The sequence below is a fragment of the Brienomyrus brachyistius genome, chromosome 12 (genome assembly GCF_023856365.1).
Source record: "Brienomyrus brachyistius isolate T26 chromosome 12, BBRACH_0.4, whole genome shotgun sequence".
NCBI classification, from domain to species: Eukaryota; Metazoa; Chordata; class Actinopteri; order Osteoglossiformes; family Mormyridae; genus Brienomyrus; species Brienomyrus brachyistius.
In genome coordinates, this window is record NC_064544.1 from 15,809,306 (window position 1) to 15,823,156 (window position 13,851).

Here is a 13,851-nt window from a genome sequence, read left to right on the forward strand (position 1 = left end):
TGCATGAGTTTTAGGGGGTAACTGATATAGCATAATGCACAGCATATATATCACATTTACTGATGCCTAAACTATATAAAATTTTATTAACTGGTGAATCTTATTTGTTATTTAGTGTGTTCGTAGTCATATATTCATATACAGCTCTGGAAAAACATTAAGAGAGCACTGCATATTTTTTAAGAATCTGCATTGTTAAATCCTGGCTTAATCCTGGTTCTGCTGGCAGACAGCTACGCTGAGCTGCAGGTTGCTACCAGGCTCAGAGTTTCTAAGACCACAGCACAAATGAACGAGGTGAAGCAGGAGACACTGGCAGTGATCGAAAACCAGCCAGGTAGAGGGCAGAAGCAACTTTCCAATGCCACAGATGACCGTTAACTTATCTGACAGATTCTCTCTGACTTTGTCAGCCTCTGAATCAGAGGATGACATCAAGTGACCTTCAAAAAAGTGGGGAACATTAAGTGCACTGCTAGGGTTGTTCATTTCAGGCTCCTAGAAGCAGGACTGAAGTCCCATAAAGCAAGGAAGGAGCCCTTCATACAGGAGAAACAGGGATGAGCCAGGCTGCAGTTTGCGAAACAAATTGCATATTTTTACACAGAAGCTTAGCCATAAATTTAGAAATGACTGAAACTAAAAATGTTGCTGTGGTCTCTTAATTTTTTCCAGAGCTGTGTATTGGGTTTCTGATTAATCTATTAGCTGCTATTTACTGTTCTTGATATTCAGCATGCAAATATGTGTTTGTTAGCAAATGTTTTGGTTGAATATAGTGTTTTTCCTGATTGGCACCTATAATGATGTCTATTGCCAATTAACATTGTTATTGTCCTTAACTGGTTCCTTGTTAAGCTGTTTGTCGTACTTCTTCTTTTCTCTCTCCTTAGCCACCAGAAGCCCCCCTTCCTCCCAAGCCTCCCCGTAAACGTCACCCCAGCTTCGACCTGCAGGCTTTGCTTGCCCCTCGCCGCACCCCCACCAATTCCCGCCCAGCGGAGATACCTGGAGCGGCCAGTCGTAACTCACCCATGTTCTGGTTGGGTCGCAAGGCATTGGTTGACCCCATCCTCAATACCAGCATGGCCGCCGCCCTCCCCGTGGGTGGGGCGGCAGTGGGGGCTGGGAACGTGCTCATCCGAGGGGTGGAAGTCAGTAGCAAGGAGGTGGTGGACCACACGGGATCGCCACGGCAGCATGTGCTTCTGTTCAGGACTGAGAGAGAAACTGGGGGAGAAAGACAGGGAGCTACTACCCAGAGGTAAGGCGGAGCTTCAGTGGCCACGAAAGCAGGGAATCAGCTAATGCTTTGACCCTAAAGAGAGTAGGCCAACACATAATCCAGCTAAAGATAATGACCTTCAGCCTAATAGTAAGTAGGCCAACACATACTGTAATCCACCTAAAAATAATGACCTCGACACAAAGACGGTCAAAAGAAACTGTATCTTACTTATAAACGTATGTAATACTTTAAACTTTTAGATTAAGCCTCTTTTGCTTCTTTTCCCTTTCAGTAAAATCTATCACCTTTGGTGTGGGCTTCTCAGCTCTGAGAGGCAGTATGTGGCAGTGCTGAAAGGCGTGGAGGAAAGCTACCAGCCCCTGTTAGACTGTCCCGAGACCCCCGCACCTCTCCGAGGAAAGTGGGAGGCCCTCTTCTCCAACTGGAGCAGTCTGAGCTCTTTCCACGCACAGCACCTCCTCCCTAACATGGAAGGTGCTCTCACACAAACTCTGCTGCTGCAAGACAGTTTCTGTAAATTTGTAAGTGTGTCACGCAAATATATTTCTAAGGAGAAGCACATGCTTTCATGATATATGGTTATAATCTAACAGTTGTTAACTATTCTTCTCATGGGTCTCATGTTTCTCTCCTAAAATGCATGAAGAAGGAGGAGTTCCTCCAGTATTCTCACTACATCAGGACCAGGCCAGACCCAGACTCAATGCTGATCAGTCAGGCGTCAGATTTCTTCAAGGTGAGAGTATTTGTCTGTTCTGATTTCTTGTACGTCGTAAGTTGAGCGCTAAGCCTGCAATCTAGGTGTCATACGCTAAAAATCTAGACGCAGCAAGTTGTTTTAAATATTTATCTACTTTAGAGGTGTAGAAGCAGTACATAACATAGTCTGGCTGATGTTAGTTATGTTCTTACAAACAAAATGAGTATCTCTAATCAACTGTACTCAAAATATTTCTTATTGACAGGTAATATTGAATTCTCTTAGATGCAAGTTGTTCATAAATGTTTATCATTACAAAACATTGCTTCATTTTGCAAAGAGAATTAAATGAGAATTTCATTGATGCTTAAATTAAAGCACAGTTAGGGTGAAAGCTAGACGGCAGTAAGTTGGGTTTGGAGAACCGATCGCTATACATGCTACTCATTTCAGCCGCGGCTAAAAATGATCTTCAGTGCCAATGATGCCCCTCTAACCTGCTCTCCACAGGCCAAGCTGCCCGCTCTGTCCCCGCTTTCCCCCCTGGCCTTCCCACAATGCCTGACGGCACCCACACAGCGACTGGCTCAGTACTGCGAGGTCCTGGAGGACTTGGGCAGTCTGAACAGTGCCTCGGAGGCGGCACTCTCCACCCTCAGGCTCATCCAACGACACGGCGAGGACCTCCGCGCCAGCGACCTTATCGCGGGATGCCCGGTGAGAGTGCCCGATGTCAACGTCCTGTCTGATGTGGCTGCTCTTCAGTACCTGTGTTAGTAGATGATTTTTGGGCAAAATTGGGAGAATAGAATGCCAAGCAAAACGTTTCGTCAAAGTCAGGAAACTGTAGTTTTATGTCTACAGCTATATTCACAGTTCTTCCTCATGGCTCAGTATGGTTGAGTGCTCTCTCACTCTTATATATCAGATATAGTATATAGCAGTTTGAGGTGTTAGATGTATTAAAGGCTGTGATGTACTGCATGTTGTTTTGCATAGATGGCAACACAGTATAAATGACTCCGATGTGACACCTGTCACTCCCAGTAGTGTGACTGGCATGTTATTTGTCACTCAGTCCCCGTGCTCCTGGCTCATTTATGACAGGTGTGGCCTGTCTGGTTTAGGTGCGAGTGATTTTCTTCTGGTTTGACAGGCATGTCGTCGCCAACTCGGACGTGCGGCGTCTCTCGCTCCTGCTTAGAAGCCATTGTATATTGTCTGGATGGGGTTTGTGACGTGGATGTGTGTCATGTCAGGTTCCCTTGGCAGACAGGGGCGAGCTGGTCCGCCAGGGGCAGCTTCTGGTTTGTGGAGCCGCCCGGCGGAGGAAAGCCGGTCTGCGTAGCATCTTCCTCTACCAGCATTATCTCATCCTCACCAAGACCAAGAATTCCAGCCTGGGCCGCACGATGCACAGCTTCAAGCACAGCCTTAAGGTACAGTCATGCTGCGCCGGGGCCTTTAAGCTAGAGCGTGCAGTTATGTGGAGGAGCACATGAGCATTTTGTAAATATATTCTCTGTCTAACAGGTGGGGGAAATGGGCCTAACCCAGAGTGTGGGGGAAGAAGGTGTGAAGTTTGAGGTGTGGGTGCGACAAGCGTCCCGTACGCGTGACTGCCTCACCCTGCAGGCGCCATCACCTGACGAACGAGCGGCTTGGACTCACGACATTGCTCAGCTGCTCTGGACTCATGCCATGCACAACACGGGTAAGCCTCTCACCCCTTACCCCGGTTGACCTTCCTGTGAAGTATAGTATCTGCATTTCTCTCTGTTTAAGCTATTATGTTATTCAGCTCGTAGCCAAAGTCCCCGAGGCAATAAAGTAAAACATATCAAATATTGCTACACCCAAGAGAAATGCGCAGCATTTAAAAATGCTCTCAGATTTTAGACTCTTCAAAGCAGCTTCCAGATATAGTCGCCTGGAATGCATCTCCAGCAGTTCTGAAGGAGTTTCCATAAGTTCTGGGCACAAGTTGGCTACCTCACTCTTTCTCTTTGATACTAATCATCCCAAACCAACTCTATAGGGTTTATTTTGGGGGGGTTGTGGGGTCCAGCTCATCTGTCAGTTTTCTTATTCACAAGATGATACTACTGTACTCATCCTCAAGGAGAACTTCAGGTGATTAACTTGTTGAAAAACAAACGATTTTCTGCAGGTGTCTCCTGACTTTTATTTTTGCCCATATTTGCTTATTCTCCTGTCTCAGCCCTCATCCCACATACCTCTTTAACACTTTGCTTTTCTCCCCAGAACTGTGCCTGAAGGAGAGTCTCTGCATGGGGGTGTCTAGCAAACTTCTGCTTGATGTGACTGGAGCGCACAGCGTGTCTGAATTAGACTCTGGCTGCTCCCTCAATGACAGAGGTACATCTCCACCGATATAGGAAGAACAGTCACCAGTAATTTATGCAGCTACTGTTACATGTGCTGAAACAGGACAGGTGCTGCAATTTATTTTTCTGCCACCAGGGGTCTCTCAGTAGCCTATCCCTCTGTGGCATGTACATATATTTCTCTGTTGTGGTTCCTTTTTTATCATTCAGAGACACAAATTTATTTCTATTATAAGTCCTTAATTATAACATGAATACTTTTCAAATCACCTACAAAAGTGGCTTAGTACTTTGATTAGTAACAGTCCCTTGCTTTTCCCCTCCCTCTGAAAGCCTCTCTTTATCTCTCTCTGTCTCTCAGTTCAGAGCAGCTGCTCAGACTCCTCCTCAGTAGGAAGTCATAAGGAGGGGGGGTCGCCAGCTTCAGGAAGGGATTCACAAATAAATTTTGGACAAACAGGACAAGAGCAGGTATGTTACGGAACACGCACATATGTACAGAGAGGCGGACATTTCAGGGCCAGAAAGTAAAAATCCAAACCAGGATTTAGTTTCAACCAACCAGTTGCGCTTAAAGAGTCACAGTCATGTTGTACTCAGCTGGTTGGTTGGAACAAAATCCTGGTTTGGATTTTTACTTTCTGGCCCTGAAATGTCCGCCTCTGTATGTATGTAAAACACACAGCTATATACACTCACACAGGTAGGTTCTTTCAGAGAACTGAGTCAAATATAAACACACGGTCATTCATTTGATAACACAGTGATGTAAACACACAAGGCACACAGAGATATACACAAATATGCCCGCAATGACCACATACACACATGCATTTTTTTTTTACTTCTGTGTGATGTTCATTTCCTGTGTGTTACAACAGAACTCATCTCCCTCCACCGCTGTGTAATCCTTAACTCCACAACAACCGTGAGTCTAGTTCAAATCACCTCATCCCTCTTTGTCCTCTACTCCACTTCTTCCTCTCATTACACATCCTGTCCTGTACTGCCTTCCGCCTTTAGATAGAGACTGAGCTGCTGAAATCCACACTGTAGTACAATGGTCATACCATAAGAAAGTCCGTCACAATCCTTGGAATATAACCCTGTTTCTTTTTCAGTCCTCTTTCCATTCTCATTCCTTTTTAAATCCCCCTCTGCATTCTAGTCTGGCTTTGTCCTTATTTCCCTTGTCTCTCTCACTGTCTGTCCTGCAGCCCCTGTTCCACAATATATATTGTGGAATGAATCAAACTGGAAATGGCTGGAAAAGAAGAGTTAAAGACGTTTGGTGGGAAGCAACACTGGAAGCGCAAAAATCCACCGAGCTCCCCCCAGTGGTGGCCATTTTGGTTGTACGCATCACAGTTGCTCAAGTGCCAACTGAAATTGGAGCCTCATCCCTGCACTGGCATCTCATTGTTACTGGTCCAATTAGAAGAAAAAATTCTGTTGCCACTGGTCTCCGGGTCCATTAACTGGTTCACTGGACAGAGCTTTTATTTTGTGTTTATATCAACACCTGTTACAGTAAATGTTTGCACAACAGGAAAAGGCTAGGCCAGGAAACTACAGAGGAGATTGGTAACTCTAGTGCTGCCTGTCAGCTGAGGAGGTAGATGTAACAAAGGTCCTAAAAGGATCTATGTATAATGATCTGTGACAAACAGAGCAAACAGCCACATCCAGAAGAGATAAGGATCAATACCATGACACTTACTAAGCACATCAGAGTGCAGCTTTTATTGTCGTTCCCTGCAGCCCATCTCCGGTAAATGCCCAGTCCTACAGTAAGTAAACGAATGCTCAGACTTCAAAACACAGAGAAAATAGTGCCTATCGCTGTGTGATATTTTCCACCAAAGCACTGAGGAATAACTGTTGTAACTTTCCTAGTGATCAGGGATCACATGCGAGAAGGAGACCCAAATCTTCAGCATGCTTCCTAATGAGAGGGCAGGCCAGGCTGCCTGGGGCAGGCCTTCGCCTCTTGCTTGTAGGCTCCCAGCAAGACCTGTTTTATTCAGACGGATAAATTTGTATATTACAAAGATCCTGACTTCTCTGGTTTCTTAGCAATGAAGCATAAAATGTCAATTAAAGAAAGAATGAAAATTGGACTGGAACGAGAGCTGTCCATAATGCCGACTGTGAAGGTTGTTTTGTGCACAGAGTGCATGGAATAGTGGGATGCTGAGGATAGTGTTACCTGTAATATTTTTGATTGAAGGACAGAAAATATTGGATTTCTTTTTTTGTTTTTTTTTGCAGCTGAACAAACAAAACCAGTTTTTGCTGATGTATTTACTGCTTTATAAGGCAGTAAATATACAAGGTGATGTATAAAAAAATGATCTGCTAGACTTGAAGTTTTTTGTTAGGCTCGTTCTAGCTAAGCCCAGGGTTTTGCAAAACTTTTCAAAGAATTCTTTAAAATAGTGTGTATATGTGCCTAAATGAACAACAGTCAAACCAAAGGAAAAATAACCAAAAGAAAAGAGAATATGCACAGGTGGTAGCACAATAAAATCATTGTTATTGATAATTACTGAAAACAGAACAGACTTCTACCCTTGTTGTATTTATCCATATTTTGGTACAGACATTGAAAATGGAGGGCTGCCAACCTGCTTACGAAGCACATTGTACCGTTTGTCAACAAACGGAATTCAGCAGATGTGGCTTAGCTGCTGACAACTGGTTATGTTTGGTAATGAGGTTTTTTTTTTCTTCTTAACCACCATTTAACAGTGTTGTTTTGCTGAATATTATCATAGTACTGAACATAACTGTATTCGCCTAACACTGAACGGAGCAGTGTTATCATAGCATATCGCTACAGTGCAGCAGTACTGATGTAGAGTGTAACACAGTAGTATTAGCGTAGCGTAGCGTAGCTATACCTTGAGCTGCAGTATTAACCTCAGGACATTGGGGTGCAGCCCAAAGGATTTGACTATATATTAGAAGCATACACATCGGTACAAGAACTACAAATGTCAGTAACATTTTTGCGCACTGTCTTGTATGGATACAGTGCAGAGTCGCGCAGTGTTTGACCCACTCTCAGTCCCTTCTCATTTTACTAATGGATATGACCATCCTTGAGAGCCACTAACTCTCCTGCTGTGTGTGACCGGTTCAGAGTTCTCCCTGTTTACCTGCAGAATTTAATCAGCTCTGAGCTCTTCTTACTCACCAGCAGTGTAATTGTCTCTGAGGTCTGCTTGATAACCAGTAGGGTTTGACTTGCTGCTTAAAGTGAGGGAAATAAGCTTGCTCAAATTGTGGAGGTACTTACATTTAAATTGAAAGTTTGCAAAGAAAATTGGAATTGCAGAAAATTAGAATGCAGAAAAGCACCGATAATTGGCAGTATTTTGTTAATCTAAAATTGTACTGTCCATTTTTGTGGCTGTCTTATCACAGTCGGTAACTTTAAGTTGTTAAATTCCAGAAAATTTTTCAAAGTACACAGATTTTCTGATAAAATTTGGGGTGGATTCCTACCACAGTAAAAATTAGGAGTAACGTTTGATTAACCAATCAGATATTATCTTGTAATGTACCCATCATTTGCATTTTCACGTATCCATCATTTCAGAAAAATTAATAGCCAATATGTGCCTTATTTAGCTATATTTAAGGAGCTTTACCGCAGATTACATTTTATTTTAATCATATTCAGTGTACTGTAAATATGATCTGTTGCTTAATATCCTTTGTTCCTATTCAATTGTTTTGTTATATATATATGTCTGTGTTTACATTTTAAAACATTTTGTCAGTCTTTTGACAGAATGTTTGCATATGATATTCTGCCTGATCATTGTTCTGTATTGTCTTCAGTTTAAACTGGAAATCCAAACTGGGAGACGGAATGTTAAAGAAGTAATTAAAATAAAGCGAAACAAAGCAAACAGTTATATTTAATATGATTCTAACTGTACAACAAATACATTCTGCTATCCTGCATGCTGTAAAAATATTATTTACAGTTTAAAGGATTTACGTCAGGCTTCCATAGCTTAAAATGTACAATACATAACTATGTATAAATATGAGATGGCAGGAAGCATTTTATTTCAGACAGGACTGGGGGTTCAGCATCAGAGGTCATTCTAGGGACACTGGGGGCCCTAGGCAAAAAACTCCATGGGGCCCTCCAACGCCCCCCACCTGGCATGGTAAAATTTACAGTATGACCATTATTTTAATGTGAAGTTTAAATTTTTCCTTTTTTACTTTATTGTGAAAAACAGAGTGCACAAATAAAGCAGATTTGTCGGCGAAATGTACTATGTAATCGGCCCAGCTCGGGGGCCCCAGGCAGTCGCCTGCCCTGCGAGTTCTGTCCCTACACCCCTGTACACCCAGGATGAGATGTCCATCATAGGGCACATACACACAATACAATTCTGTGGGTGATTGTTTTCGTTTTTTAAAGACACCTGCCAGCCTGATTGGGATTCCTTGGGTCTGCAAGGCCTACAACCAACACAAAAACAGGGAGGACATGCAGACTCTGCACACACCATGTGGTGCTGGGATTCAAACCTCCAAAACTGAAAGTGTGAGGCAATGGGTCGACCCACCGAGTCACTTCACCACCCTCGGTCAGTACAATTTTAGCAAATTAAGCAATATCATATCAATGGATACAAACATTGTACACTACAAGATTAGATGTATAAAGATAATATAGCAAACCAAGACCTAATCTGGGTGCTTCTGCATGCCGAGCAACAATAGGGCTTCTCTTAATGTCATGTAAAAACACCTGTATGTGTGTAGACAGAGAATTTCAAATCAGAAGACTGAAAGCATTAACAGGCACTCTGAAGTCTGAATGTCCTTATGAGGTCAGGTTCGTCTGTCGTAAAGAAGTAGAATGTGCATTCCCAGACGTGGCCAAAATCAGACAAGAAGCCAGATGGAATGGGACACCTCTGTCTGGCCTACAGCTGTTTAGAAAGACAGAGATCATAACGTGAGAGACACTGTACGACAGTGAAGAGCCCTTAACTATCATGTGTTAATGAGGTGACGCGAAATACTGAGAAGGTATTTCACGATGTTGAAGAAGATCAGAAAGTTGGACGATTCATAATTGGAAGTTAGAAGAGATGATTTCAAGAAGACTTAGTAAGGGTGGCCAAAGCTGTCCCTGCCAGATATCATTTTTTCAATGTGAATACTTTTTTAAAATAAATCTTTGGTATATGCTTGCATTTACTGTGTAATTCAACATCCCAGAATACTTTAAGCCACTGTACAGTAAAGATGAGATACTTTGTCGTTTTTCTGACAGGTAATCCTTAGCTACTTAAGAAAGATAAGCAGGTGTGTACTCTGTTACATAGATACTCTGTGTTTTAATCCCTACGCTATGGTCAATTTCAAATTGCATAGAGTGCATAAAAGGTGTCATGTCTTGACTGCTTAATTCTTGTCCCAAAAAAATTGCTGATTCTGTGGCCAGGCACTTATATTCATGGGAGAGGTTTGCTGGTCCATTTCTATTTTCTAACCCCACTGTGCTTTCAGGTGCTGCACTACCAGCCACATGCACTTAACCTGTATCTCATGAGACTCTGCAGCAGCGTTCTTTCCAGTACTGGCCTGAAACCTCGGAAAAAGACATATCAACACATGTCACCCACCAGAGCTGTGCACCACTGTAACAGTGCTGGTCCTCTAATTCAGTCAATGTCTCAAATTCAGGAAAGTTAGACTGACAATAAAGTTTCATTAAAGCTCTTAGTTCCTTTAAATAATTATATTGATATCGCATAACCTGATGTTTCAAATTCTAGCTGAACCCTAAACAAATCATACTCTGAAACACCTAGAACTGCGGCTCTTGAGACCTGGAATTTCTTTACCCCGTGAGTAAACAATAAGTGGAACGAGCAGTTGGGTCTTAGTAAATAGTAGCAGAAAGCTCTCTGGACCACGGTCTGCCAAGAGCCTGATCCTCAGGTTCTCCTTGTCGCTGTTAATTCCAGCTCCTCAATATGCGCATTGACCACTTTCTGCCTAATCCACAATCTAGGAATTTGGAAATGTTAAAAGATCCATGCATTCTCTTCAGTGACTGTGTGGTGTCCAATCAGCATGTGGTGTGATCTAAAGCCTGTCCCACAAAGCACGGGGAATTAGACACAGGCATCGACAATGTTCATAAACATTTAACAGCTTTACCAATAGGACATACATATGTGTTTATTGTAAGAGATTCCTCAGAATGTGATTGTTTCCGGAAAACCCATGAGACAGGAAAGACTCGCTTGTGAGTAGAAAGATCAAACAGTCAGACGAAGGGAAAGTAATAACGAAAGAGGGTGTCAATAGAAAAATGGGGTGGAAAGAAAATGGGGGGAAAGTCAGTGAGAAAGGAGGAAAAGAGGCACGAAAGAGTGACAGGACAGCAAGAGGGGGAAAAATGAGAGAGAAAAGGATCAGACTGAGAGGCACAGAGAGGGGAGGAGTGGGGGGAGAGAAGGAGGACAGAGCAATCAGAGGGAGGGAGAGAGGGGCAGACAGAGAAGGAGAAAGGAGGAGAGAGGGGGTAGATGGGGAGAGAGAGGGGTAAGGGGGATGTTGACAAAGCAGAGGGAATGTGGAGAACAAAGAGAACGTGGAGAGAATGAGACGGGTGAAACATCAAAGGGATTTTTCGGGACTGGTTACCGGGACAACAGACATTTGCATGCGATTAGCTTTTTACATCATATTGGCGTGTGTGTGTGTGTGTGTGTGTGGGGAGGGGGGGGGAGTTGGGGGGAGAATGGGTGCTATAGATAATACAGAAAGAGAGGGAAAATAAGCTATTTCTGTTAACTAGACATTGACTATAATGTCTGGGTGCCGGCGTGTCTTAACCTCAAATAACATTTTACTAAGGAAGTGAGCTTCTGTATTATGTACTCTGCAATTCATTTACACCATATTTAGAGTCAGGAAGCCGTATAAACACCTGACATTGCAGAGCACTGACACTGTACTGAGAAGAGGATGTAATATATACACAAACTGGGCACAGATACATGGTTGGAAAAGGTACAACAGTATATATTAATTGACAAAATACTAAAGCACTACACTGTGGGGATGAATGATTCTATTGCATGCAAACTTAGTGAGGAGACGTTGTAACCTCGTGTGTAGTAGTAATTCATCTGCCAACGTATACCTATGTGCTGAGTTTGCCAGCACACCTCCAACACGAACATTAATACGTATTCGAACATCCGTGGATCGACACCGCAGTAAAACGGCCAGAACCTCTGTAATTGTGCACAAGCACAATTACATCTGTAGACAGACATGACCATAAAAACAAAAAATGCAATCAAACATGCACGCGCCCACATCCTCACACGCTTTGGCATGTGCTGCTGTAGTGTGACTGTATTGTGATTTTGGAGATTACAGCACGAATAAGCAGCATCTTTTCTCTCCCCCTATGGCCCTCTCCCCCCTCTCCCCCACTCAGCATCCTGCTCTTCAGTCTTCCCCCCTCTGTTCCATCACTCTGTATCGATGTCCCCCATCTCCCTCTAAATATGTACATATTGATCTCTCCCTCCTGTCTCACTCCCCTTTGTTACCACGATCAGATTTCATCCATCGCATTGCCCCTTTCATCCTTATCCCTAGTCTATCACTCTCTTCCATTCCCCTCTTCGGGTTTGGCTTTCCCTCCTTCTCTCTCCCTCAATCTTCCATTCTCTCTCTTTCTCCCTTTCCTCCATTCTCTCTCACTCTCTACCCCTCTCTCCCTCTCCTCCATCTCGTCTCTCTCTGGTTTTTGTTTGTCACTCTCTGCATATTAATTGGTGCATTTGTGCTGCGGCTGAGAAAACAATTGAGCTGTCGGGGCGGGTGAGAAGTGAGGGGCATTTTTACCATAACATGTGTGATCATATGCACACTCACATATATACATAAAACACCCTGCCCTATGGAAACACAAATATATATTAAACGTATATTCAAACATTACATACTGTACACTGACGTGAATCAAATACAAGCAGGAATAAAACCATTGGTCTAGATAAACACTCAAACGCATGTGCAAATCATCCTGTTTCTTAATGGGATATAGCAGAGACTCGGATTCAGAACCAAGTGATTGCATCTCTGGGTTTGTTTCCGGTTGACCAAGCGTGTGGTCCAGTCCCACCCTTACAAGGACCACAGATGTTAGGTTCTCTCCACCCCGCCCCCCTCCGCCCCCAGGTGTATATTCTTCTAATCTACATTCTGCTGTTCTCAGAGCCACACCCAGTGTTCAGGGGGCCTCGTGTTGCTTCATTTTCATTTTGGCACTAGCTGCTCTGCGATCTCGCACCAGAAATCCAGTTTGGGTCTTGCTCATGCCTTTGGTTTAGTTTCTCTTCAATCGGAAGAATTGCTCCGTTCCTTCAGTGCGGTGGATTGAAAGTTCAGAATACCAGTGTTACCAAAGGGCGAGTGTCCAATTAAAAATCCCAGCCCAACTGGTTCAGCTAGGTGTTTTTCTGGGGTTCTAATGGAGTGTTTATGTCCCCTTTAGTCTTTAAACCAATTACCACTATTAGCCGACACTACTCAGGTCAATATATAGATGGGATTCAACTGAACTGACCCCAATGAGGTCATTACTGCTTAAATGAAAATATTGCAAGATTACCCATAAATTAAGCTAAAATAGAAAAATAGAGGGGATCCTAACTTTAATTGAAATATTTAAAGTCCTTTAAAAAAATCTTCTTGTATGTATTGCACTACAATATTAGTAATCCATATAATGAATACTGCATTTCAGAGACTAGATATGACCTTAACGGTGAATATAAAATCATCATTGAATTGAACTATGGAACTTACATAACATTAGTGGTGTAGCAATGTGTTACGGAAGCTATTATGCAGATGGATTTTCACATCACCTGGGCTATATAGCAGGGACGTTTGAAACCTTAAACCCATTTAACGCCACACATGAGATCCACCAAGAGCACATGGCAAAAAAAACCATGAAAACAGACGCCTCAATGACAGTAAAACCTAGCCAGTTGCACGCGGACTGATGGCTAACTGATGACGAAAACCACAAACACAAACAGTAGGGTGAAGACTTGCAAATGTATGTGCAGCCAAATTTGAAGCTTGCCATTGGTCCTGAAGCTGAATATTAGGTCCCAACCTACCCAGAAGTGCGAGGAATTTCGTCCCATAATGTGGGATATCTCCAATAGGTTCATTCGGATTTTATGAATGATAAATCTACCAGAAAATCAGTTTATCAGTACTGCTAAGACGCCCTATGCTTGCAATCTAGGCGCTATATGTTTGCAATATTGTTAGGCGCCTTTTTGCAGTTTGGAAAAGTAATAGCCCACTGGAAAGTATTAAATTAGAAATAAACTTAAATGATTTTCTTTAATGTTTGCCAACAACTTTTCACAGTTAGCGCCTGTGCCTTTTTGCTTTGTTTCACCAAAACGGATGTTTTCAAATAAGGTACACCCCAGAAGTTCTAACAACTTGCATCTCAAAGTCTG

General features: G+C 42.9%; 1 protein-coding gene across 1 annotated transcript in view; it reads left to right on the top strand.

Moving 5' to 3' along the window:
* Positions 1 to 8,219, top strand: part of arhgef40 (Rho guanine nucleotide exchange factor (GEF) 40) — a 29,773-nt gene extending 21,554 nt beyond the window's left edge. Inside the window, exons 18-27 of the mRNA XM_048971016.1 lie at positions 894 to 1,264; positions 1,521 to 1,770; positions 1,896 to 1,985; positions 2,460 to 2,666; positions 3,209 to 3,388; positions 3,483 to 3,663; positions 4,215 to 4,328; positions 4,659 to 4,768; positions 5,179 to 5,225; positions 5,515 to 8,219. Of these exons, the coding sequence (XP_048826973.1) occupies positions 894 to 1,264; positions 1,521 to 1,770; positions 1,896 to 1,985; positions 2,460 to 2,666; positions 3,209 to 3,388; positions 3,483 to 3,663; positions 4,215 to 4,328; positions 4,659 to 4,768; positions 5,179 to 5,205 (1,530 nt within the window). The 3' untranslated portion in view covers positions 5,206 to 5,225; positions 5,515 to 8,219. The remainder of the gene's footprint in view (positions 1 to 893; positions 1,265 to 1,520; positions 1,771 to 1,895; positions 1,986 to 2,459; positions 2,667 to 3,208; positions 3,389 to 3,482; positions 3,664 to 4,214; positions 4,329 to 4,658; positions 4,769 to 5,178; positions 5,226 to 5,514) is intronic.
* The last annotated feature ends 5,632 nt before the right edge of the window (positions 8,220 to 13,851 follow it).